This window comes from Harpia harpyja, chromosome 9, assembly GCF_026419915.1.
Source record: "Harpia harpyja isolate bHarHar1 chromosome 9, bHarHar1 primary haplotype, whole genome shotgun sequence".
Classification (NCBI taxonomy): Eukaryota; Metazoa; Chordata; class Aves; order Accipitriformes; family Accipitridae; genus Harpia; species Harpia harpyja.
Window position 1 is genome coordinate 4997209 of NC_068948.1, and position 27083 is coordinate 5024291.

Consider the following 27083-nt stretch of genomic DNA (forward strand, 5'->3'; position numbering starts at 1 on the left):
CCTCCTCCTGAAAAATCAGAGCTCTCTCTAAAGTCAGTAAACCTTTACTTTGCCTGTCAGCATCATCAGCACGAAAGGGAAGCAGAACAGGCTTCTAATACTGTGCAGGCATAACTTTGAAAATACAGTTTTAAACTTCTGTTTATGCCACTTGTCTGGTTGGCCAAATACCACTAGTGTATTCCTTAGAGGCAACAGTTTATTCCCATTGCCAGAGCAACGCCTGGCAAGGCGTGCACAAGGAATTCAGGGCAGTGTGCCACAACCATCTCCACCCTGTTTTTCTGAAAAGAGAAATCATGATGGAAAGTATGAAACATACTGTTCCCTGCCTTTTAAGGTTACCACAGAAATTTACTTCGCAAGCTAGCTAATACATACAGCTTTTCTTTCTTCCATCACTCCATTTCTGCATGGTCTTGTAACCCATGCAAACATTTGGAAAGCAAGTCTTTAATTCCAAAAGTCCACAAGTTACTTTGGTGGCCAAATTCCCCAATCAGATTAACTATCTGTATCACTGCTGGTAATCTACACCACAGAAGAGTACTGTGGTCTGTTCATCCTCTACAAGCATAGCAAGTACTACAGGGTTGCACACACTATAGATTGGCATGGGTTAATGTAGAGCTCAATTTTACTCTGTTTTACAGTTCTTCCTTTCTGGAAGCAGCTTCAAATTGTATGGACAAAAAAAACCTACCCATAAGACTAAGAAAGAGACCCTAGGATTTTCAGCTTTTTCTAATGCTGAACTAGATTTGACCAGATCAGAACTCCCAGCAGCAGAAGATACCAGCCAAAAGATCAATTGCAACAGATTCACCAGTTTATCTGTGTTAAACAACAGCAAAACAGAAATTGGAATTATATATATATATATATAAAAATAACCCATCCAAAACACAAAGGAAAAACTTCCTAGATACTAGATGTATTCATTGACAGTATACCAGGAGCAAAAGATTAACAAACAACTTTAGTGAAAAATTTGCTGAGAGGTAGTTCTACAGTTCTGATCTCTGCTACTACTGTCTAAGGCTATTAATTTATACAAGAAGTTAATTTAAAAATAGAAGATATAATGCAGCATAGTTTTATGAACCCTTACTAAATGTAGAGCCCTAGGGCTCAGTGTACTTTCATTTTAAGTAATTGTATTCCACATGTAAATATTAAAGACTTAAATATACTGGGATAAATGAATTTAGACTTGCTAAAAGGTTTCTATAAATAGCCCAATATTATGTCACTTCTCCAGATAGTCTGCTTTGTTGACAGTTATTATAAGAACAGAGCATTCCAGTTTCCCTGTAGTGAACATGAAACAGTCACCTAAGGAAAACCTTTCATAATTAGAACAAGGCAGGTACTAAACCTATCCCTTGGCTTATCTATGTATTTGTAGCTGGAGTTCATTAACTTGTCAGCATTGATTCCTTTCGAATAGGAAAGTGAAATGAAAAAATGACATGCAAATCAGTATCAACTGTTAAGTCATGTTCTCATTTAGCACAGTGTCAGTTATGAAATATTGAGAATTAAAAAGAAACTTTCTGGTGGAAAAACATGCTTAGTATGCCATTTTTTTAATAACAGAATTACTACAGTGAATTAAGCTAGTTGTCCCATGATGAAAGTTAGAGCATGTTAGAAGTTAAAGAAAATCTTCTAAACCCTATTTTTATTTTCAGGTATTTTTAAAAATGACATTAAGCTTAATAAATGCAAAAAGCATTTAAGAATATATAATTCATGCTCATTAGGTGGCACAAAAGCTGTGTGGCATATCCATATCTATCTAGAGAGAGACATCTACTAAAAGGACTTCCCCATAACTCAGCATTGCACAAGTCCACAGACATAATTTTGGAAAATACATTTCACACATGTGAATCACACTATTATCGGAAAGGACTACAAATTATTCTTCATGGACATGTGAAATGATAATAATGGAGTATCAAAGGCCAGAGGAAATTTGTTGGAGATGAGCATAAGGTAAAGGCAAAGATTTGTTTGGATATCCTGATAGATGCTGAATTGCTTATTACCTTTCTAGAGAGAAACAGTCAAAGTCAGCAAGCTCTACCTGGTAAACTGCAGGCCACATCAAGACCTCCAAGATGCCACCGCATGTGCCCCCTGAAGTTGAACTCAGTTATAACCCACCAAGCAGATGACTTGGAATAGAGTTAAATCAAACAACCAAGCATAACAGTCTTAATTTCAAAATTGCTAGGTCTCCATCAGCAAAAGGTCCCTATTACCCTGTATCTGAATACCTTACCTTTAATATACTTATCAAGCATCTCCATTTTATACACAGAAATCTGAGGTGGAGAGGTATTAAAGCGAAGATTGTCAGCATTATAATACTTTTTCCTTTTGACCAGCCTCTGTTTTGCCTGGAAGCTCTTTAGGCAGATACTATCTTTTACTATATGTATGAACAAGGTCTCAAAAGCCATAATCTTTGTCAGTGCTTCTATAATACTACAGTAAAACGAAGGAGAAATAATGCAAATGCAGAATGTTTTTGCTCTCCCCCTTGATTCTCCTAAACACATACCCTTACACTGGAAACCAGTCTTATCTTCCTATTGTCTAGAGTCAAGATTAATTTCTCTCACCTTATTTTCTTATTTTATAGTTTTAAAGACCGAGTCTCAATCAAATCACTTATCTAATTCACAACTGTTCTGAAACACATTTTCAATTAATAAAATGAGCCTAAATACAGCCTAATGCACTGAGTGCCAACTAAGAGAAAAGACATGATAATTACCAGCAGTGACAAGGAATTGGGAAAGCCATTAAACAAACCCAAAACTTCTCCCCCCACCAACCCTCTAACTATCCCATATTTTTGTACCACTAGAAGATACAGTAATTGTGTCCCTCAAGTAAATTAGCTACTTTTCTGTTTAGTAGACAAATATTAAAGGAACTCTTTCCCTTTTATACTTCTAACATATTTCCCATATTTTTCCTCTAATTGAATTAAATATGACATGTTAAAGTGGGAAACATTCCATTTGGGACACAGATGATTGAACTTTTCTGGCAGATGTTAAATTTATTAAACATAGGACTGAACAGAATCTGCCTTATGGTATTTACAAATTTGAGATATAATTTTAAAGTAATTATAGTCAATACACAAAATCTGGGATTAAAAGCCACTGCATAAGTGTGAAACTTCTGAGATCCTCTAAAGAGCCACTTGATCAAAAAAGCATTAATTCCGCAGTGATTCAGCTGAACGCACAAACAACATTAAAAATAACTGAAGAAATTTTTTTTTCCCTGTTTTACAGACACAAAATATAATTGGGATACCGCAACTGCCCACTAACATTATGCACAATTAATATTATATATATCAACTTGATGCTAATAGTATCCAATAGAAAGGACTATACCATATGATAGTCTCACTAATACATTCAGTTTTCCTGGCAATTAAACAACATGGAAGCACTAACAATTAACATCAAGGTCACCCTCAAATAAATTTTTATTTGGACACTCCTCACAGCAGATTTATGAGTAGATTCAAAGCTCATTAAAGTGAGTGGAACGACTCCTGTTGACTTAATGGATATTGTATTTGGTGTACTACTTTCTGTGTTTTCTTATGACAGATTAATTACACGGTTTTCTGAATAATCATGCCTAAAATCAACCCTGTAACTTAAAGCTTCAAGCCTTACCTCACATATACATGTAACTGTCAGCAATGAGTTTGAGTGTTATAGATATGAGCCAAATTCAGAGCCAAATCTTCCCCACCTTTGACTTTTAATCTTTAAACTGAAGTCTTAACATCCCCTCCCCTTACTTCCTCCTTAATTCCTGATTTGAGGGTCAATATAAAGCATGACATGCTTTTCTGACTTTAATGACCACATCAGCTTCAAAAGGATGGCTGTTGGGAGTTGTGGGGGGAAGAGAGCAAGCCACATAAGGACAACAAAATACAGCAGCACAGAGAAAAAGTTGTCTGCAGATAAAGTCAGAAAGTTACTTAACCTGCCCTGCACAGCTACATAAGCGATAAGGACACACAATTTGTACTATCCATACATATCCATAGTTCTTTTGACATAGATGGGAGAAATCTTTCCCCTACACTAATTTGCATGGCAATAGAATAACCAAAAAGGATAAGAAATGGGTAAAACTTCGCATCATAGTAAGTTGATCACACAGAAGAGTTGACAATTTTTCCCTTGACCTGCTACTAAAACAATTCACCTCTGTTGAATACCAGAAGAGGGGCAAACAAATAAAAATTTCTCACTATCAGATTGCAGGCATTATTGAAACAGAGTGGATGGAACAAACAATTGTATTAATTTTAAGATTATGATTTTAATTAAGTAGCAGGAATATGACTTTTTAGAAAAAATGTGACAATATTGTTCCTCTTTTTTTATTGAAGAAACCCAACCTATACATATTCCTATATTTTCCTCAACACAAAACTACAAGGCATGCATTGAAAAGAACACATTTGAAAGTCTCTCTTGCAAGATATCCCACACTAATTAGTAAAGTTTCTACAGACATAGCTGGATATTAAATACATGTGAACAGTTCCAATGAACTTCTCAGTATGGAGGTTCAGTTTTAGATATAATTAATGACAGTAAATGAATGAGTCTATAACTGATAAGATGACTGTTGACCGAGCCAATACCAAAACAAATAACAAAATCCCCATTTCCTAAATCAGGAACTCAGTCTAAGTGTTTTTATTTCTAGCGGGCAATTCTGCTGCAAAGGGCTGGTAGGATTAATGCATACTAAATCAAATACAGACTAGTAGTGTAATAATCACCTTAATCTAAGGCACGAGTTTATGGTTTGCAGCAGGAACAGCAATAAGAACAGAAGATCTAGTCTGAATATTCTTGTTGCCAGATGCTGCCATGCTGGAGCACAATGACTGAGTACACCTGGTCCTGCCAAGCATTTTGTCTACAAACATATTCTTTCAGCAGTCATGAATTTCCTATCAAACAGAAGTGGCTGACTTTTTATTTCATCTTCAGGGAAAAAAAAAAAAAAGTCACAGGTATGAAAATATTCTTCCTGTGCAGAGAAGAAACTGCAAAGTGTAGTATTTGTCAGCCAATCAGGAATTTTGAATTTACTGCAATTCTTGTTTCTGAGTTCAACAATATCCAAATCAAAATGATGTGCCTCGTGAGAGCACTCAAGTGCCCTATTTCATAGGGGCTGACATGCTATTTTATCTCCACACTGCTGTGCTTGAAGGAAACCCTCTGCATTTTGATATAGCTTTTTAAACAATTAGTAGTGCAAACATGAACAGCTTTCTTACTAGCATTTTTGACCTCCCCAAAAATGAAAAGTCAGGTGATACTAATGTGTACTAATGTCAGTGCATGTATAAAGTTTTCAACACCTCCTACGATAGTCCAGTACTTCACAGGATCATACCCTTGAAATCCCTATACAAAAAATTTCTGTGACAATATCTGAGAATGAAAGTTTGGTACAGTCTTCCAGATTTTAAAAAACTTGTACTGTCACCTTTCTTCCAGGTGATTAGAGGATAAATCTTTATACAGCACAGCAGTGTTCAATACTGTAAAAAAAGCCAGAGAGAAAAAAAAAAAAAAAAAAAAAACACAAAACAAAAACCCACAAACATTCAACATATTAACATACAGCATCAAATGGGATCTAGAAGAATCTAAAAAAAAAAACAAATTGGATTTTCTTTTTTTTTTTAATAGCTTGTAGATTATCATCAAGTCTGTAAAGCATCTAAATCTTCATCTGATGGATATATTTTGCATGCTTGTTCTAGTAACTCTGAAAAGACATCGGGCACCAGGAGGATATGAAAATGTTTAACTCTGTGTTGTTTCTTATTAGCAAAGTTCTTAAAGTTCCAGAAAATCTTGTCATTTATACTCATACGATATGCTTTGTCTGAAGACAAAGTTCACACACACACAAAAAACAGACTCCAGATTTCCATTTGTGAATACACAGGTCACGTCACAACATGTTTGACAGAGGCCATTTAAAAAAACAAACAAACAAAAAAACCCACTACAATTCATCCATACTGCCTTGACATTAAATGTAGAATAGGGTGCTTGGCTACATAAAATATTCAGTAGTTCTCCAGTGTGATTATTACCATTATAGAGACAAATGTACTTTATTTAAAGTTAAGCATTTAACCCATTTCTGATTGATGATGCAAAAAAGGACCCTCTTAATCAGTAGAAGCTACAGTATTGTACTAAGATCATACAATTTAGTCCACAAGAAGGCTGGTACACCAAGAGCTAGATCCAGCTCTCATTTTAAAAGGATTATAGTCTATTCCTTATCTTAAAAAGCTGCATATACTAGATCCATGATTCATTTATCTCAAAACCACATGGTAATTCTAGAGATAGCAAAGAAATGAAAGACAAAAGTATTTAAAGATAATTTCCTGCTGAGTTCAAATATATGCCAAATGGTTCAACAAGTATTGAACACCATCAACCACAAGGGTGTTTGCTGACTTGCAGGTAAATAAAGTGTATCTCTTCATAGTAGTTTGAACAGTTGCTGACTAAATGACTTTGTGTTGCTAGAACTTGAATCAAACCAGTTACCAGAACAATTACTAAAATATTTTAATAAATTTATTCTTACTCACTGGGAAACTTTTTGTTTACTGCTACACACCAAACTACAGTCATAGTGAGGTTGTTAAGAAACTAGATGCAAAATTCAGTCTCTCCTTTCCTACTAGTACATCTGTTTGCCAGTTACCTTAAACAAGCTTCTACCTTTTCCATGGTAATGAAGGACACTGAGGAATTTTAGCGGTGCCAAAACTATTAGCAGCAGCTAATTACCGTACATAGCAGGACTACTGGCCAGTTCAAATCGACCTGCTGCCCCTCCACTCTCTTCCTGTGTAATCACTATCCCTGGGTGCCCTCTCAGTAAGAGGGGGAGATAGATAACCAACTAGTAAAACTATTTTTTCTAAGACGGATCAACTGCTTAATGCAAAGGTTATTCAGTTTGATTTGGTGTTGAAATAAGTAGTGAGGAGCTGGATGATTAATAACTCCAACATGACTGTAAATGTTAGCAGAGTTGTTTATTATGGAGATACCAAATTATACTAAGCTTTAACTCTGTCATTCTTATGCTGAATATTTCTTCAACTTGCCTATTTCCTCTAGGTACTTAAGAAAACTAGCTGTAAAATAAGATGCAAAAGAATGTTCTTAAAAGCAACAGAATTGGTATGATCAACAAATAAGGAATTTTAGGTCCAGAAGGAGCCATCTGTCCTTGCAGTGGCAGAATCAATTCTTGGGGGAGGACAAATGTAGATTTTTATCCTGTGATGCTCCATTAAATGCTTAAGATGTGTGCTGAGATAGGTGTTACTGTAATAACCATAATAAATGTTCCTTCAGGTTTGTGAAAACCAGCATGGAACTATTGGGGCAATCATTAGGGATGATTATTGATGTCTCTGATGGAGAGAAATGACTAAACTCTTACTCAGGAAATCATCTTTTCATGTGAATAATTTCTCCTATTACAGCTCTCTCTCAAATCCACCCTGTTTCTGGAAGCTGATGGAAAAAGCTTACAGTGGGAAAACATGAGCAATATTTTGTGTTTCTGACACAAAAAAGAACCTTGAGTTTAGTTCTGAACACAACTTAGTTTGCTCTCCTCTTGGAATTGTTTCTGTTCCTTAATAAATCTGAGGTATCACTGGTGAAACCGGGGTAGTTGTCATACACTGACTGCACCATTCCTGCATGCCAGATGAGAGAACAACCATGGAAGAAATGGACAATTTTTCTTCTGTACTAGAAGTCTCACAAGTTCTTCTGGTTTCTGTAACACCTCTTGTTCATTACGGATTTGAGGACATTAAGGATGTCATGGCAATTTTAATATCATATAGAAATCACCAAGTCTTTTTCCCAACCCCTTTATTTAAAAAAATCACTTCATTCCTATCCTGATGTGAAAAAGTATTATGAAATAAGTATCAACAATAAAGATATCTATACAAATACCTCTTTTTACAGATGTGTGTATATATATATATATAGACATGCACACACATATATTCTTTCTCTGTGTACTTAATAGTTACACTTTAAGGATCTTACGGGATGAAAGCCACTTTATAAATGAAAGATATTACATATCCCAAGAGACATCTACTTATCCTTTATGATCTTGCTTAATGTTCTACTAAATCATGCTTAGCCTGTTGCTTTCCCACTTATATCCTCATTTACTACAATGAATTTTAAATTTAAACCTTTTCCAAATGGTTCTTTTAAATGTCCCCCACACCTCTGGCACAAATTTCCTCACAACTTTATCAGACTCCGGAGATTAACACATAGGATTGGCATAGTTTTCTCTGTGTCAGAATACTTTTAGGCTGGACTCAGAACAATAACAATTTGAAAAAAAGTTATATGTCAGTGCATGATAGTTTATCACTCATCCACAAAATTTAGTGGATTTTTTTTTTTAATGGATAAAGGACAGTCAGCATCCCAGATCATAAAAAGAAGCTAATTCAATTCAAAATGTCTTCACACAACTCATCTACCATTCAAACTCTCATAAAAATATTTTAGGGGCAAGAGGTAAATAGGTATTTTCTTGGCACTCTGTGCCAGGGTGAATTTTAGTTCAGATAAAAGACTTCAGCAATCTTTGAATAATCTCTCTCACAAAGATTTATGGAAGCTTTGCCGTTAAGTTTTATGGATGAAGGATAAGACCTAAGTGTGTTTTAAAAGAAAATAGAATAAAATTGGTTGCATTGCAGAACTGCATTTGGTTCTAAGCTTCCACAAAAACCTTAAGTTTGCACCAGAAGCACACCAAGCAATAATGAAAGTGTCCTGTGGATGATACCTGTTACTGCAGGGAAAACTGAGAAGTCTAAATGCAGTTCAGGGCTTGAAGAAATTATGATTTTTATATGTTTTCTAAAACAATGTGTTCATTTAGAGTATTTTTGCCTGTCATTTTTCATTAGTCTGTTAATAATTTGGAATAAGTAACGAGGTTTGTTTTGCATTTGTTTCAAAAATCACCTCATTTCACCCTTGAATCACTGTTAAATGTATTCTATACTTGTCCTAGCTCTGCTTGCTACCAAAAAGCACGAAGTCCCTTTTCCTGGATAAATACATCCCTACCTCACATAAAATCTGAATGTAGATTACTCATAGAGAAAAGCACTGAACATTCATGGAAGCTAACACCTTCTTGTTTCACAGTCAATTATTCATGTTTCCAGTCTATAAGACCATTTTTCTCTCCTTAAATAACCAAGTACTTCTCATTTACATGCTGAAGTTGTGCACTGAGGGAAATAGAAGAAGAGCTAGCCCACATGTTTGATCTAAGCATTTATACATACAGTGAATAAACTTAGAAGACACACTTTGCCCAAAAAAGGAACATTAAATTAATGAAAACCACCAGTGGCTCATGTTCTTTATAGTATTTACTCTGGTATTCAACACAATATGTAATTGTTGCTATGGCAACTGCCACATCTCTTGGCACCATAATAATTCCTAGATAAATGGATCTTTGTCAGAGCAAACTCCAAAGCCAGTGTATATGAAACCTGCATTTCTTTGGTGGTGGGAATCTGCAGAGTTAAGCTGGAAGTATAAATTCAGTCCAGGCCTGAGGGAAAGCACAACCCTATCAATAGAGGTGAGGCTCTGCTGCAGAGCTGAGTAAAAGCAGGGAGCATGGCTATATATGAAAAATCATAACCGCTGTGTACTGCCATGGGACTTGCAGGGTCACTCAGAAACAGTCCAGCAAAGAGGTACGGGAGTCACGTCTGTACGGCACTGTCAGACAAAACTCCTGCTTCGAGGGTTTGATCTAAAGTCTGCTGGAATCTGATTATTTCAGCAGGTTCTGGATCAGGCTGAAGGATAAAAAAGGAAAGTAGGTGACTGGAATTTCTATGGAAAATAGCTTATTTCAGTGGTTAAGGGGATTTCTTATTTAAAAGGAGCTCTTTGTTGTTCCCCCAACAGCAAGTGGTCTGCACAGAGGATTTTTATAAAAATATAGCCAAAAAGGCAGCTAAATGATACTACAGAATGACCCATTGATGAGAACAAGCTCTTGCTTTCATTGACATTAATTAAGATGTATTCTGTGAAACCTGCAATGTAGCATTGCAGATTTCAAAAAAAAAAAAATTGCATCCTTTCATTGGTGATTAAAGCAGGAAAAAGTAACTTACCAAAATATCGTCAACATACAGGTATTAAGTTCTAAAATCACTTATACCTCAGCTTTTTACGCATGAATTCCAAGTCAATAGGTGTTTGCAGTGTGATAACGAACACAAGTAAAAGAAGTAATAACAAGTTAATCATTTAACAGCTAGTAGAACGTTACTATGTTAAGCTTTCTGCCAAACTGAATACAAAAGTGAAAAGATGAATTTTCTTTTGTTTGCTCTTTAAGAAAACCCATCTTTATATGCCTGAAGAACATCTTCATATCCAAAGGCAAAATATCTCCACAGCTTTTCTGAAAATGGTATTCTATAAACTGTTTTGATCAGTGTAATAACTCAGAAGTGTATCGTAGATATTGATGTACCTCTGTGACTTACTCTATTTTGTGCCTTAAAATCAAATGCAAAACATGGCATTTTATTTATGCAGTGCATTACTTTTTGCAGCAACTGCTATATGCAAAATCTAATAATATGAAACTCTTCTAGCCTGTTTGTCAATATCTCATATGAGAGTCCATCTTCATACTTTTGCACAGTCATTCTCAGCCTATTTGGAACTCTATTCTAAACTGAAAAAATGCTAATATACGTTAATGGGAACGATTGCTTGCTATATCAGAGAGACTGGTTCTTGTTCTTATTTTCCAAATAAATTATTGAACTGCCAGATGACTAAACTCAACTATTCACTTCCTTGCGTTAATATTTTTTCTGTGAGAGAATCCTGATTCACAGTAAGATTATTGATCCTTTATCATCTGTTTTAAGGCAGAAAGCCATACATATAGGATTTAAGGCTCTAGGCACTTTTTATCTCATATCAATAAAATTTGCAATCTCTATCCTGCAGGGATAAAGTAGAGAGTAAGACACAAACAAGGAATGCTAACATTTAAATCCAAGGAGCTTAGTTTCATTATTTCTGTTTGATACTTTAGGAAACAGAGGCACAGGCGTAAAGCAACTTGCACAAACACATATGTCCAGGCAGTGACTTAGTAGGAAACAGAATTCAGGTCTACAAGGCAGCTGGGGAAGTTTTCGGCCAGGCTGCCTGTCCTGTCCCCGCTATAATAAACGCAGCAGGGTACTGATATTGGGAAAAGCAATGGTTTGACAAAGGGTAAAGTAGAAGCAGCATATCTGACTAGCCCTCTAGCTGTTACAAAGGGGACCGGACAGAGTAGCAGGACTAGAGCAACTTCATTTCCTTCAATCTGAGCTACTGCTGGAAATTATTTTAAACTTTCATTGTCTACAACATGCTGTCTCAGGGTGTGCTCCTCCCTCTTATCTCTTCTTTTCTTTCTCTTATTCCTTTTCCATCTAGTGCCTGAAAAGTGTCCTGAGGGTTTGACAATTTTATATTTAATCATTTCATCCTCCTGTACAGAAGACTGCCGAGCACCATACAGTGAAGTTACCACCAGCCTGGAATTTCTGAATATCTGCCTGCCCTCTTATCTGCTTTGGTGCCAGACTCTTGATATCTCACTCCCCCTGCCCCGTGTCTGTGATGCTGTTAACAGGTAAAAGTTCTAAATAACTCCCTTTGCTGGGAGGAGGAGAGCTGCATTTTGCCAAAAAAAAAAAAAAAAAAAAAAAAAAAAAAGAGGCAGAGAAAGATTGTTTCCCAAGGTTTTCTTTTAGCTCCCAGTGTACTAAGAGTATATTCATTAAAACCAGCACTAGATTACAGAGGGGGAGAAGGACTAGCAGACAACCATTTTATTTAGGCTTGGAGGACACAGTTCAATTCCCAGCTTGCTGCCTTTTGCAACTTACAGTCTGTTATGAGACTCTACAAAAGATTGGCTATACTTTCTGCCTTCCACAAAACCACTCTTTAATAAATAAATAAATCCACTAATGTCTGGTCAAATGCTCAGAGCTGACAAAAATTCCAACTTTCAGTTGTCCTACTATTTCCATAAAACAAAGCAGGGACCAAGAATTGGATAAGACATGAATTAAAAAAATTATTGCAACTCATCAGCTCCGTCAGTTTTTTCCCAACTAGGGCTTGCGAGTGATTTATTTTTCCATCAGGGATCTGAACCTTAGCAATTCTATGAATTATTCAGAATGAACCCAAAGTTCATTGTGGGAATCCCGGGTAAATCAAAACATTTCCTTGTCTTTTTTTAATATCAGCAAGCACTCAAGTCCTGACTGTGTAAGAGGGTATTAAACAAACATTGGGCAAAGCAGAGCACAAGCACAGATGTGTGTGCCTCACCAGCACTACCCCATGGTCAATGCAAATGAACTTCATTTCTTTCCTTGAGTGCTCTGACTGCCTGAGGGTACAAGTGTGTACGCACATATAACTATTAAAAAGATGACACACGGTAATGTTACACCTTCCATAGGCCCATGGCAACTCTTCTGTGCACCCATATTCCACATGCCTCTCAAAAACGACAGTAGCTTTTTTGAGAATACTCCCCTTTGTCAAGGTAGACAGAAACCAATATATCTAGCAAAAACCATTGGAGGAAAGGGGCACTAATAGCAGGTTGTGGAAAGCAATCTAACTGTAAATCTAATGGACAGATTTTTGCTCTCAATAGCAGGTATGCATCTCTGTAGGTATAGACATTCATGGGTTTTAGGGTATTTTGCAAAAACATCCAGACATCTGGAAAAGCAGCAGCGCTGTATCTGCTTTTCTGTCACCAGACCCTACAAAAGATTCTGTGATTAGAGAGCAACAGCCAAGTTGGCTGATGAAGTTGAGGAACCATATATCTTCTCATATTTTAGTCATGGCCACCCTTTGATAGAAAGCTGCAGGCTCTGCAGATCTAATAGGCTTCTGGCAGAAGATTAGAAAAACATGCCCTTCAGACTCAAAAAGAAGAGTTAAATAGTAAGTGGTATTCTAACAGCCACTGACTATGCTATGGCCATGAAGTTAGTTTAAGTTAATCACGCAGGACTGATCAGTGAGGCCAGCTGGAATCTTCCCACCTCTTCAGCAGGAAAGAACGACACCCCTACACCACTAGAATACCAAAAGCTTTTCTGCACACTCCAGATTGCACCTCTAAATATTTTCAATATTCATCTAAACAATGATTGGTAGCAATCAGAATGTTTTAGGAATTATGCTATCTCTTCCTAGGCTCAGACTGCCAGTCAGCACATTAGAGATCATTGTTGTCAGTCATTTCCAAACATGTTGGGAATCTGCAATCAGAAACATTAACAATGGGATTTCACAGATGTAGGTTACATGCTTTCAGAAAAGAAAAGGCAGTTGCTGGCAGTGGGGAAATACTTAAGAACTACTTATCCCCTAATTAAACGAGGTACTGTACTCTAAGTACTGAATGCTTCGCAGTGCTCTAGCATGTGCTCATCTTAACCCTACAGAATTATGCTGAATTACTAAGGCTCCATCTGAGCATTTCTTAGCCAAGACTCCTTGCACAAACAGATGGAGCAGTTCTGCTGTTTCCACGCTGACACATTTAGACTGCAAAAGTACAGGATTAAGTTCAAATTTATCATAAAATCACTTTAGATAGGACGCTGTAATCTTTATATCCTTCTCAAGTATGACAAACAGACAAGACTGTCTGCGTTGTGTTTAAAACAGGCAAACAATAGCTGAAACGGTTGGTAAAAAAATATTGATTTAACAGCTACAGAGTGCTGGCTGAGGCCAGAGTAGGACAGCCAGCCCCCAAGATCTTTATATTCCCTTGAAGAAGGGGATGATCCTCACTAGATGGATTTCCCAGGACACATTAATGCATCATGTAACTCCCAATAGCACTGCAGACACCAAGGATCACCATACCAAAAGGGTAATCTTCTAGTTATGAGCTGAATATCAAAATCCATAAAGAAGTGATGAATGCAGGTAGAGATGATGCAGTGATATTGCTTTGAGGAGTCACCTATACAGGAAGACTGGCAAGTGGCAGAATATGCCAGATATGGACTGGTTTTCTCTCTCTGAAGCAACACGAAGTGATTGGAACAGAATCCAGGAGTGGGGCCAAATTGGACTTGGCTTTTGAATATAGTCTGGTAATAGATTTCAACATTAGGCATCAATTAATATTGCTGGAACATTTTGAGGGGAGACTACCCAGAACCCAAGTAGGACATAAAGAGAAAAGGTCACCGAGAAAGCTACGTCATAGTCTGCGCAAATACACATCTGTTAATTCCTACTCATGAGAGAAGATTTCCCCTAGATTGTAACTTCCATAGAATATCTCCCCTCAAAGACATTGAAGGGCTGCTTCTCTAAGAAAACCAGAATAAAACTTCAGAATATGATTCTTAGAGAGTGAGATCTTTACACATAAACCAATCCCCTGAAGCTTAACTCTAGAGCTCCTGTCAGAGACATCTCAAACACCTCTGTGGTTTCAGAAACTTTTAACTAGAGAATGAGAATCCCCATTTTGAAACTGCTCCTAAGATTTCAAAACCTGGCGTGAAAACAAAATCATTTGAACATTCTTGTGAATGCACAAGAAGGAGCATGCCTTGCTAGTTTGAGACACAGGACATCCAAGTGCCCAGCTCCTGCAAGTGTAGCTTTCCAACGCTGAATTTGGCAGTGCATGGTCCTAAATCCACATCTCCACCATGTAAGAGACTCTCTTGAGTATGACGTTGTTAAAATTTAACTTTGTGAATAAACAGCATATTTAAATAACAATAAATTCCTTTTAAGTGTTCTGATCGGCTCTCTGCAGTTACACATTCTGGTACTTCCTCTCCTGCTGGCAATCCGTATTCACATCACGTGCTGCTTAAAGTGCAGATCGTAACCTTTCCTCAGCCATGGACTTTCAGAAGTTTGTTCAATCTTTCTTCTAAAGCTAATTTTTTTTTTTTTTTTTTAGTGGAAGACTTAAGTTATACTAAGCTACTGTTGAAAATGAGAATGCTAGCAGCCCAAAGTCCAAATATCAAAACAAGACAATAGATGAGTCATTTTTATCAAAACTTCTTTATACTTCCTTGAAATTATAGGTCTTTAAAGGTACCAGGCTTAATTGCCTAGTAAGCCACTGTCTTGCCTGCCTCTCTCCTAAATGCCATGACACAGAAGTGAAGGCTATCTCACATTTCCTTTTGTTACTTTTATGGGTGTGAAGTAAACAATCAATTTGTGAAGCAATTTTCCCCCATAGTATGTGGTTAGTATTATTCAGAAATTATTCAGAAATTCAGAAGTGGAAAAGAACGAACACTGTCCACTTCAGTGGACAGAGTGGAACAAAAATCACTAGTGTATAGAGTCAGAGTGTAAATATGTGTTGCTGTTTGTGTGCAGATGTTTAAATAGTTTAACACATAGCAATATCAGATAAGCAGACCTATATGAAAATTTAAATTCCACAGCATAGAATTCATTCTCACCTACTTAGACTTGGAATGAATGTGAAGGTTCTGTAAATTCCGAATTACACATTTAGACTATAATTTTCCGTTTTCAGTTATGGCCAAACTGTGGTTATCTGGCATAACGTACACCAGAAGAACCAGTCAATTTTGATACTTGGGCTCTTTCATTTGAATCGATTCTTTATGAACATTTAGCATTTACACCTGAAGATGTAATACATCTTTCAAAACCTGGAAAATTTGTATTTTAAGTTAAACTAAGTCCTAAAAAGTTACAGCAATATCTGAATTGAAGACTGATTTTCACCTCTGCTAACATTAAAACTGCTTACAGTCCTACATGGCACATGTAAATATCTAGCAGCACCTTCTTGGCACTTTGTTGTAGTCTTCTGTATTTATCTTACCTTTAATGCACCATGTTTTTCATTTGCTCCAACAATCAAAATTTCTGCCATATCCTCAGCATGCTCAGACCGCGCGTGGACAAACAAGGCTCTGCCAGCTTCTGATATATTCTTTAGCGCAACTAAAGACCCGTCACGTTCCACCTTAAAGTCTGGGTTAGAAACTTCGAAGTTCAATTTGTTATTCCCCTTGCAGTCATCAAATTCCACTGGGGGGACAAAAAAAGAAAAAAGAGAAAAACACAATTATAAGTATCCACTTTGGAAGATAGACTTCAAACATCTTTATGTTATTGGCTTGTCTACAGTTCTCAGGAAGAAACATCTCCCAACGTAAGGGGAAAAACTTTCAAAGAAGCTTTATATTTGTGTGACTGTAATTCATAGATAAGTCTTAGGAATATGCACTTTCTGAAGGATTAAGAGATTTTGACCATACTAATTGGGGAGGTAGGAGATACATAAAATACTTTGGACATGAACATTTTGTGATCACTCAAATCAAATGCACAAAATACACACCCAGTTCTACAAATCGGACAGTAGCAGTAGAGACCTTGTTATCTTTCTCATCGTAACCTTGGATCTCTAAAGGCTCTTCTGCTGACAAAGTGGTTTCAGATATCCAGTAAATCTTTATGCTTGGAATTCATTGTTTACAGAATATTCAACCTCATAGTCTGCTTCAAAAGTGTTACATAACAGAAAAACCAAACTACAACATTTTTCTTACTACCTACCAGGATTGTGATATAGTGCACAAGTGGCACTATCAGTATAGCTAAGGATTATGAGAACTTTTAATTAAACAGTAGTTGTCAATAATCCTGTTTCACTTTACATGAAAGATTTAAAATATTTAGGAAGGCTGACAAATAGAAAACTGTCTCTAAAGTACAAAGGTTTGAGACTTTGCCTCAAGTTCCTTCTCCGAGTCCAGTAGATACACTTTGCACAAATACTGGAAAAAACACTAGTGATGTAACTACCAGCTATATGATTAAGAGGTCTTCACCACAAACTTGTAATTGCCAAGTAAACTTTTCAGGTTTTGACATCTCTGAACAATATATTTGCATGCGAAGGGGTTTTTTTGCAGACAATCTGTTCTATATTCCCTACCTGCTCCTCGAGCTGCTGTAGACTTTTCACTTATCTGTATGCTCTTGCTATTTTGATTTTATATTTCAGTTCTGTTGGATCTTTAAAAACTGCATTACACTTTCAGAAATTAATACAGACAGGGATACAGACCACAGAAGATCAAAGAATGGAGTTTTACTGAAAATAAAGCACTTTGCATAATTGTTTAAATTCACACTATAGACTGCTTTTATTGGGTCATTTTTTTAAAACAAACAAAAAAAAAAAATCCCAGGTTCTCTCACAACCTGGCCAATACCTAAGCTTTTCCTGACTATGTAATCTCTGTAACTGGTCTTAAAGCACAGACAATCTCATAGTGGATGGCCACAAAACAGTCCTGGGAAGTTACACAGAAATCCTCTTCATCAAGTTTTGCATCTCTTTCCAGACATACCAACTTGAAGACAGGGCTGCCAGAGGACCTTGTGGAGATCCTTCCTCTCTGGGCATTCACTGGGATTGTATCCCAAAGTAAAACCACCACAGGGAAAAAGAACTGTTGCTTGTTCCAGAATTAGAATACAACTTCATTTTATGACAAATATTGATGAGAAAGTTTAAATTAATTAACCAAATGCAAAATTATCAAATGCCCAAACTTCAGAATAAAGCAAAGACTATGATACATGGGACACTATTTGCCAAATCGACAGTGGTAGGTTGACCTTGGGCTGCATCCCGACACCCGCCCAGCCACTCTCTCACTCCCCCACCTCAACACTACCGGGGGAGAAAATAAGATGAAAAAGCTCGTGGCTCAAGATAAAGACAGGGAGACGGCTTACCACTTACCGTCACCAGCAAAGCAGATTTGACTGGGGGAAAATTAATTTAATCAACTGCCAATTAAAATAGATTTGGATGGTGAGAAAAAGACAAAACGAAAACCACACCTTCCCTCCCTCCCGCTTTTCCCCAGGCTCAGCTTCACTCCTTCCTTCCCAGCTCCTCTGCCTCCTCCCCCCGAGCGGCACGGGGGGATGGGAACAGGGGGTTACGGTCGGTACCTAAAGGCGGCTCTCTGAGGTTCCCTCCTCCTCACACTTTCCCTCTGCTCCAGCGTGAGTCCTCTCCAGGTTCCTTCAGGACATACCCACCTGCGCTGTGTGGGGTCCTCCAGGGGCTGAGGGAATTGCTGCTGTGGTGCCTGCGGCCCTTCCTCCTCCTCCTCCTCGGCCCCTGGGGTTCACACTGCTCTCCCACACTTTTTTCCCCTCACCCCCAGGCAGAGTTTTGCCCCTTTCTTAAACGAGCTTCCACAGAGGCCCCACCAGCCTCGCTGACGAGCGCAGCTGTGCCCTGTGCTGAGGCAGCTGCAGAACCACCTGGAACCACCCGGAACCACCCGGAACCGGCTGGAACCGGCTCTGTCCAGCCTGGGGCAGCCCCACCTCTCCTCACAGAGCCCCTCCAGCCCCCGCTGCCAGCACCCGCACACCCTGTACATCAAGAAAAGCATTAGGAGCCTGAGGTGGGATTTTAAAAGAATAAAGTTGTGATTCTGTGAATTTGTGCCTGACTATCCCCTCACTGAGATGAGTCCAAACTCTATAGTCACCAGAGCCTCTTGCATAAAAATTATCCCAGCACCTGTAGGATCTCCTTCTGCACAAGTTTTAGTCTTGCTTACATATTTTTAACTAAAAGCTGCTCCCATTTCCTCTGTTTTACTTGAAGGCAAGTGAACTATCCTTGGATTCACACTGGGATAACAGACAAGAATTTTATCACCCCATTTTCCATTTCTTTGAATTTTGCAGAAAGCAAGGAGGATTTATAAATCAAAAAAAGAAACAAAAAGCTATTCCCCTCAGATACTCCAATCCCTCCAGACAAACCTATCTCAGTCTGCCATGTCACAGAGCCCTACTTGCAAAGTCTTACACTGCAGTAGAATCAGGAGGGAAAAACTACACAGAATTTGGGAGCTGTAGCAGTTTAAAACAATTTCATGGTGCTCAGACTGTGCTGGTGTCCATGCTGCTCTCCAAGGCCAGGAACCGCTAGGAGAAAGGGTCTTGTGCTAATGGTAGGATTTTGATGGAAGTCTCTCTGTTAGCAAGGCCTCCCTGGTGTAAAACCACCTGTTGCAATTTATGTTGGTGATCTGACAGGCATTTTAACAGATTCACTGCAATCTCCTAAAGCTATCAAGCCACAAAAAAGACAAAATTTTCCTGTAACCACAAATGTGAGAAGTTGAAATTCTCTATTGTAATCACTGTACACACCGCAGCCTTGATGAATTATGAGAAGATTCTCTTTTAACGTATTCTTTTCCTCTCTTAAAACAAAACACCACCACCCCCCCCCCCCCCCCCAAAAAACCCCACCCAAACCAAACCAATGAAACAGAGTCTTAGGAAGGTACCTTGTTATACTGAATAAATATGTACTTCTCATATTCAAAAACTGCTGGTAATCTACTGTCTATTAATAGCTTACAACTGGAACAATTTGGCTTCACTCTCTGAGAAATTAATTGTCAGGAGTAAAAGGTGAAAAAAATTAAAAGAAAAGCCTAACAAAACTATGATAAATAATCACTTGAAAACAAAGTTCAGAGCTATAGCATCACCCAGCCAAACACTACAGGTCACATTCAAAAAGACTCCACGCTGTGTTGTGCTTCAAAAAGAGGGAGGAAGCTGGCTGGGAGTACACTTCTCCCACCTTGCTGCTCAGCATTGACAAACCTTGAGATTCCTGCATTGCTGCTGCATGCATTGCAGAAATTCAAAGGCCACATGCAGATTCGACACATGGAATCAGGAGAAGTACTTGGATCTATATTCTATATTCCCTTGGAGGTACAAATTTGACACTTTTAGACCTTTTATATTTTGCTCATCTATTGACCTTGCTTTATGAAACCCTGCAACTTTTTCTAACAAGGGCAGAAGCAGAGTTCTTTGAAAGTGGGAAACTGTTTTCCTACCATATCTCATCCAAAAGCACTGATGCTTTCAATTCCCAATTCTCCCACAGAAACAAGAGTATTTGATGAGGTTAATAGCAAGGAGAGGGAAAGAAAATGAAAAGGCTCTAAGAAGTACTGATATGTAGAAGAGAAGTTAGAAGCGGGTGGAAGTAGATGAAGTGATCATAAGGATAGAGAACATCAAAGATTATTCAGACCAAGGGCCAACAGAGATGAAACTGAAGCCAAATGTTAAGAGACCTGAAGAGAACTGTAGCCTTAGATAAAATCCCTAGTCTGAAGTTAGGGGCAAATGTGAACTTTATCAGGATGATGATGTTTCCTGGACTCCGTTCCAGGGAACGTTGCATGAGATTGCATTGCATTCCCAGTCGTTCTCACAATGCCCCTCACTAGGAACATTTCTTCCTTAAAACTCATGTGGCTTCTGGGGAAAAGCCAATGCAGATACCCAAAATTTGCAGTACTTGAGCTGCCTGTACCAGGCTCTAGTAGCAGCTACATAGCCTAAGGAGCTGGCCTTGGCCACACTTTCCTGCCCTGCCAGGCACTCAGGAGAGAACTGAGGAGTTTCAGCTTCATCAGCTTACTCAGATTTCCCACCTGTGGCACTACACCTATCTCTTAAACCTACACATTGTTGATGATCTAAAAAAGCATAGCCTGTTAAATATAGGGCAAATAGGATTTTTAGTTCTTATTCTCCGGTGAAGAAAACTTGCTTTGTACACAAAGCCTGTGTACAAATCTCTACATAAAATCTATAAAGAGTGATTAATGAATTACTCCTCATGTCCTCCAAGTACTAACCAGTATAACAAGAAACTAGACAGGGCTTTGTGGATATCAGTTGTAGGAAGGTTCGGATGGATATTGAAGAAGCTTTCCAGCTAACCATTAAAAGAGGGTGCTGAGGACATGCTGAATACCTACCATTGCAAGGTTTTAACACGAGGTTAATCAAATACCAGCTTAATCCCAAATCCCTCAAAACCAATCTCAGTACCTGATCCTGCTTCAAACTGAGAGGATGGACTAGCTGGCACCTTAAAGTCTTTTTCCACACATAAAAGTTCTAGATTCAATTAATTTCCCTGTCCTTTCAAGTTTACATTAGGTCTACCTATGTGGAGTTCATTCAAGAAAAGAAAAACTACAAAAATGCAGTGAACTAACCACTGTGTCTTACTACACAGCTTACTCATCTAGCTGAGTCCTGGACACTGAACTCTCTCCCAAGACTGAAGGAAATTTGGGCATGGGACTGAGAACTTCTGAGTACAAAATGAGCAAGCACACACAAGAAAACAGAAAACAGCTCAGCTTCTCAGTGGAACAATCTAAATGATCAAAAGTGCCAGGTTTCAAGAAGAAGGTATGGATGTCTCTTTTCAGAAATAAAACATCCCATTACAAAGAGTTCTTCCAATAAGATCTTTTCAGATTAATATTTAAACAATCCCCAGGTATCGACAAAATAAAAGTAGTTACCAAAATCTGTCAATTGGATGGATAGCGCATGCTCCAGGGAGTCTGCCAAGGTTCATGGAAAGAAGAGACCAAACCACCTGGCAGTCTGCCTAAAAAAGTGGTCTCCCAACATATAACACTTCACTGCTTGGCAACCATGATGACGTACGATCATTATGATGTACGATGATGTTTACGATGCTCATACATTTGTGGCAGATGTGAGGTGTGAGGAAAGCCATGAGGTGGATAACTGACATTATTCATACTACCCAGTTGCGTTATAACAGATTGGACAAATGACAGCCTGATGAGAATGGCCACACGCACTACAACCTCCCATGTCCTCCTGCACACTCACTTAGTGTTAGAGCTTAAGGAGTTTAACTAGATCGTGAGGTCTTCAGAGCAGAGGCCACTCGTTCACTCTGTATCTGTACAGCACTTGCAACAAAATGATTCACGTTTGGTGCTCAAGGTGCTACAGCAGTGCAAAAAATTAATAATAGTAACTGTTCAGCTATAGCCCTAAACTAAAATTTTGATAATGCTACACCAGACGTGACTAGTGATTGTGTCTCCTTGTCAAGAACTCAAAGGGCAATTAAAACAGTGATCCAATATTTATTTACATGAAGGTGGAGTTCTTCATTGATTGATGCATATACAACTCTCTTGATGTTCCTAGTCATGCTCCAGCTGCCAAATGAGCATCTTTATTGTGTTTAATATGCCACATGGTATGAGACAGGCTCCAAAACTCCTTGCAAGCAAAATGAAAATACCGCCAAGCGTCTCCCAATGAAAAACAACATGCATGTCACTCATCGCCCTCTGTTCATTTCTCAGCCTCCTATATTAGACTTTTACTCCTTTCTGTAGGACAGCTTATTCACATGTGAATTGTACAGAATATTTCTGTCCACCAAGCAATATTTATTATTAGTAATACCTGCATGAATCCCAAGGCTTTAATTGCTGACTTTGAGCTTATCATCATCAAAAGACCTGTTGGAAAAATGATTCTTGTGCAAGATCCCAAGTCCATTACTCTAATGATGGGAAACTGAAGTTGCGATTGAAAATATTACCCTTTATAGATCTCAGCAAAAAATCTCAAGTTCCTGGGATTCATCATTTCAGTGCATCCCATTCTCACTTTATGATATACCACATATGTGAGGTTTCTATACAACCGTGATATTTATGATAATGAACCACAGATGTTTTAAAAAATACCATTTTAAAACATTGAAAGGTTAGCAGTTGGATTTCTCATAAACTATGTAAAAAGAAAACAACCCGAAAAAGATTTCTCATATTCAAAAGCATATATTAGGCTGATATATTCCTCTTCCAAAGTATTTTTTTCCAAGTTTAATTCTCAGAAGTTTAATTTGTTTTGAACAGAAGTATGGAATCCATAATTTTCTCTCTGACAAAATCTCAACAGAGTTATTCTGAATAATTAAATATACATATTTATCTATAAGCACACAAAAACTTACTCTGTATGTCTCTATGTACAGGTATTCGTATTTTTATGTTAGCTAATGATAGCTAGCAACAAAATGGCTCCTCAGTGAGGAAATTTCACATTGAAAATACACACCAAACACACACAGAGGCAGACTTAATTACTCTATCAATGAAGGTTAGGATCCTTTTTGTAAATACAACCTAACCTTGTTCATACTAGTGGGAATTATAGCATCAAGCAAATATTATCCTGTGTATTTTTTCTTACCCTTTTTAACAAATAACTTTAGATCATAGTGAAACCACAAGTCAGAAGCTGTACCTGTGAGTGGTCTAGAGATGCAAGAAAAGTACATTACAGCTGCACAAAGGCAACTTAATGTCCCAGCCCAGCAGGGATTCCTCAGCTCTGCTAAAACATCCTCCCTGCTCAACGATGTTAGCAAAATAGAGAAGTTAGACAGAAACTGGCAAAGCTAAGCTTCATTAACTACAAAGAGAGGAAAGTGATGGTTAAAGCAAACGGAAATGCTTCTGAGTGCTGCTGTTGTATATAAAAATTCATAAAATACCATGACCTAGCAAAGCTCTTGTTAGCAATAAATGTTGACGTTGACTGAAAACAGCAGGCGAGTAACTAAGGAGATGGTAACAGGCCACCACATGAGAGCGTTTGTTGCACTGCTGAATGCCTGACTGTGGTACAGGGTGTCACGCAGCAGCCCAACACAAACTAATAGAAATGCAGAGCGTTATGAGTCTTCAAGAGATGAATTATCCCATCAATGTGGAGAGGATGAAATCTACCTGGAACCAACACATCTGGACAACCTAAATCTATCCAAGAACAAGAGAGGAAACTGTTACAACAGCTAATGACAAAGGCAGCTCAGAAACAAAAGAAATCCTGCTTTTCAAGCCAACAATATTGTCAATTAGGAGAAAGAGCTTCTCTCCCTTCCTTTGAGATGCCTTCAAAACCATCTCTGGAACATAGGTTCTGGCAGCGAGCCCACAGTGTGTTTACTTCTACTGTTTTTTTTCTGCAAGAATACCTGAAGAGCAGAAGGAAAAAGAATAGAAAGAGAACAATGCTGCCCCATGACTCTTTTGGAGGCAGACTAAAGTCCAGACAAGACACTGTCAACAGTTAAGTCAGTTCCTTAAGATATGAGTTTATCATTATTTCATATCTAAAAGTGCTGTAGAAATAACGGATTTGTGGCTTAGAAGAGCTACAAGCATGACTATTCCTTTACACAAATAAATCTTATTGAACATTTAAGAAAATGAACAAAATTAATTTTATGAAAATCCTTTTTGAAGGTTTTTTAATCAGTTCAATGTTAAATTCTAGCTCTGCAGCAGAATTGTTACAGAATGGGTTTTTTTAAAAAATCTGACAAGCAATAGTAAGTTATTATCTCCCACTGCATGTTTATGATTCTCTTGTATCTATGTAATTTCTTTATGTGCCCCTGAAGTAAATTATAATGATGACTTATTTAGCATCCAGATAGTCAAAAACTGAGGAAACATGAGCAACAGTACAATGTTCATCAAAATATAACAAGAATTGCTTAATACAAATACACATCTATATTTGACTTCTTTGGAAGAATAAGTACTAAATAACAGACTTTATCCTTGCACACACTTATAATGTCAACAAAACCAAACTGATTGATTACCTAAACTAGCAAACATCCCCATGCAGTTTGTGTGTGATTAGCAGATTTGTGCATAGCCCTCTTAAAATGCAAAAATTAGGCCAACGGTTCATCCAGTGGGCGCTAGGGTGTACGTATCTGCCCTTCAGAGAATAACCTTTCCACAGTACAAATGGTACCTATTAACAGTCACAGTTTTTTTCTGTGCTATCAAAATGCATAGCAAGAATATATCACAGATAAGAGAGAAGCTTCCCATAGATCAAGATGAGGGATTTCACCCAGAACCCACCTCCAGCCAATAAAAGATGCGACATTTTCACTGGAAGAATCACACTGGTCTCCCTCCTGCATTACCTGGCTGCCACCAATAGTCCCAGCAGAGCTGGAAAAATTGCTAACAATTTGAAATTCTATAGTGCAATTCACCTGAGCCATAAGCGATACTAGACTGAAGGCTCCCTCTGCCTTTGTGTAATGGGGATAATGTGCAATTCCAGAACGAGTGACTCCCTCCCCACTGAAGACCCACGTTAGCGATGCTCTGCTCTCTCTCCTCACCTTCTGCTATACCCAACACTGTACTCTGGCATCTTTTCACATCTCACCAAGCTCTGCTTCTCTTCTCCTAGCACATGACAACACTACTTGGCTAGATATGAGTATTGCATCAGGTGCCCTGAACTAGAGCTGAACAACCCTGCCCGAAAACCAGAAGCATCACAACTTGTATTAGCCCTGCAGCACTGGGGCTGCTCTTTGGGATTCCAGTGAGTATTTTCACAGAGCACAGAGTACTAGGTGAGCAAAATAGCTCCGTCAGCACCAAACTCAAGGATTCCTGCCTTTTTCAGCACAGATACGTCACTGCAGCTTCTTGCCTTTTTCCACCATGCTTCCTCTTTCCTTTCTCCTAGAAAGGAAGATCCCTCAATGGCATCTCATGTTCTTCAGCAAATTTATTCTACCAACAGGGCTCCATCAGCAGTCTCTGGCTGCTTGAAATTACAGGAAAATACAAACACTACGATCAAAACTGAAGGCATTCCCTCCTCCCCCCAGCAGAATTCACCAGCTCACATTACATGATACCTTCACACATCATTTTGCTGCCCATTGTCTCATTTAGGGCAAAAATCTAATCAAGTGGAAGGAGTTGTAATGAGTTGTTCTCAGCTGGAAGTTATCTTGACTTATTCATTACAATGTAGACACATTATTGACTGATCTCCTGGGTCAGCGGCTGCATTACAAGGCATGGTAATACTATAGCTTCTGCTCTAAGCCCTAGAGAAAAATTACTATTTCAACAAAAAATATGGTATCAGTGAGCATGTCTGAAGAAGAATACAAAAATCAAAACTTTAGACGTTATATCACAGTCATTGATCTTCTGAGCACAACACATAGTTCAATCTAAATGGACCTCGTGTCTCTTTGTAAATGCAGAGGACAAACTGATACTACATTTGTGGAGCTACAGTCTCAAAGGAACTGTCACATCTGTGGAGAAATATGACATTTCACTATTAAAACTGCATTGATTCTGAACAGTCCAAATGATCCCAAACCCAGAAGCAATATGTAGAAAAGACTCTTTTTAACTCTGTTAGTTTCAGTGAAAGGGTTTCCTGTTACAATGCAAATGATCAATATTATTCCATTTTAGCAGATTTACATAACATTTTGCCAAGAACCCCAGGAGAACATAAGATGAAATTAACTTTAGATTCTTACAAAATCTTCACTGGCTGAGTGTGAGATACAAGCAGACAGAATCAAAGACATTCAAATGTATTCAATATGTTGTGGCTCTGCAAATTGCTGCGAGAAGTTTGTCGATATGAAATTAATTGTATCTTATCGTGGAGGAAGATGGGACAGAAGTCTGAGTTTGTACAAGAATCCCCAGTGGAATACAATGGGTATTTTCCTTTGAATGCTGGCTGAATAAAGCATTAAGAGGCAATATACTGCTGACCATGAATTTTCTTGCCTTCTGCACAAGCACACGTCTGATCTTTGAGCAGTCACCTTAAGTGCTACCCAAACCAAATTTCTTGATATATGTAATTTATTGAAAACTAATCAGTTGAGGTTGTATTCAGGAGAAGAAACAGTGTCCCAGGAGATTTAACTATGTAAATAAATTGCTGCCAGCAGATGTCAAAAAGTAACAACAAGCAATCACTCGCAGGAAATAACTACAGTGCAGCCAGCACAGAAAGTACCTTATTTATGTCAGTATGTGTTTAAAATGTCTCCAAAGCCAC

General features: G+C 38.0%; 1 protein-coding gene across 3 annotated transcripts in view; it reads right to left on the minus strand.

Annotated features, from left to right (window-relative positions):
• Nucleotides 1–27083, minus strand: part of CDH13 (cadherin 13) — a 541021-nt gene that overhangs the window by 349268 nt on the left and 164670 nt on the right. For all 3 annotated transcript variants that reach the window (XM_052797009.1, XM_052797007.1, XM_052797006.1), the window contains exon 3: nt 16105–16313. In XM_052797009.1, the coding sequence (XP_052652969.1) occupies nt 16105–16313 (209 nt within the window). The remainder of the gene's footprint in view (nt 1–16104; nt 16314–27083) is intronic.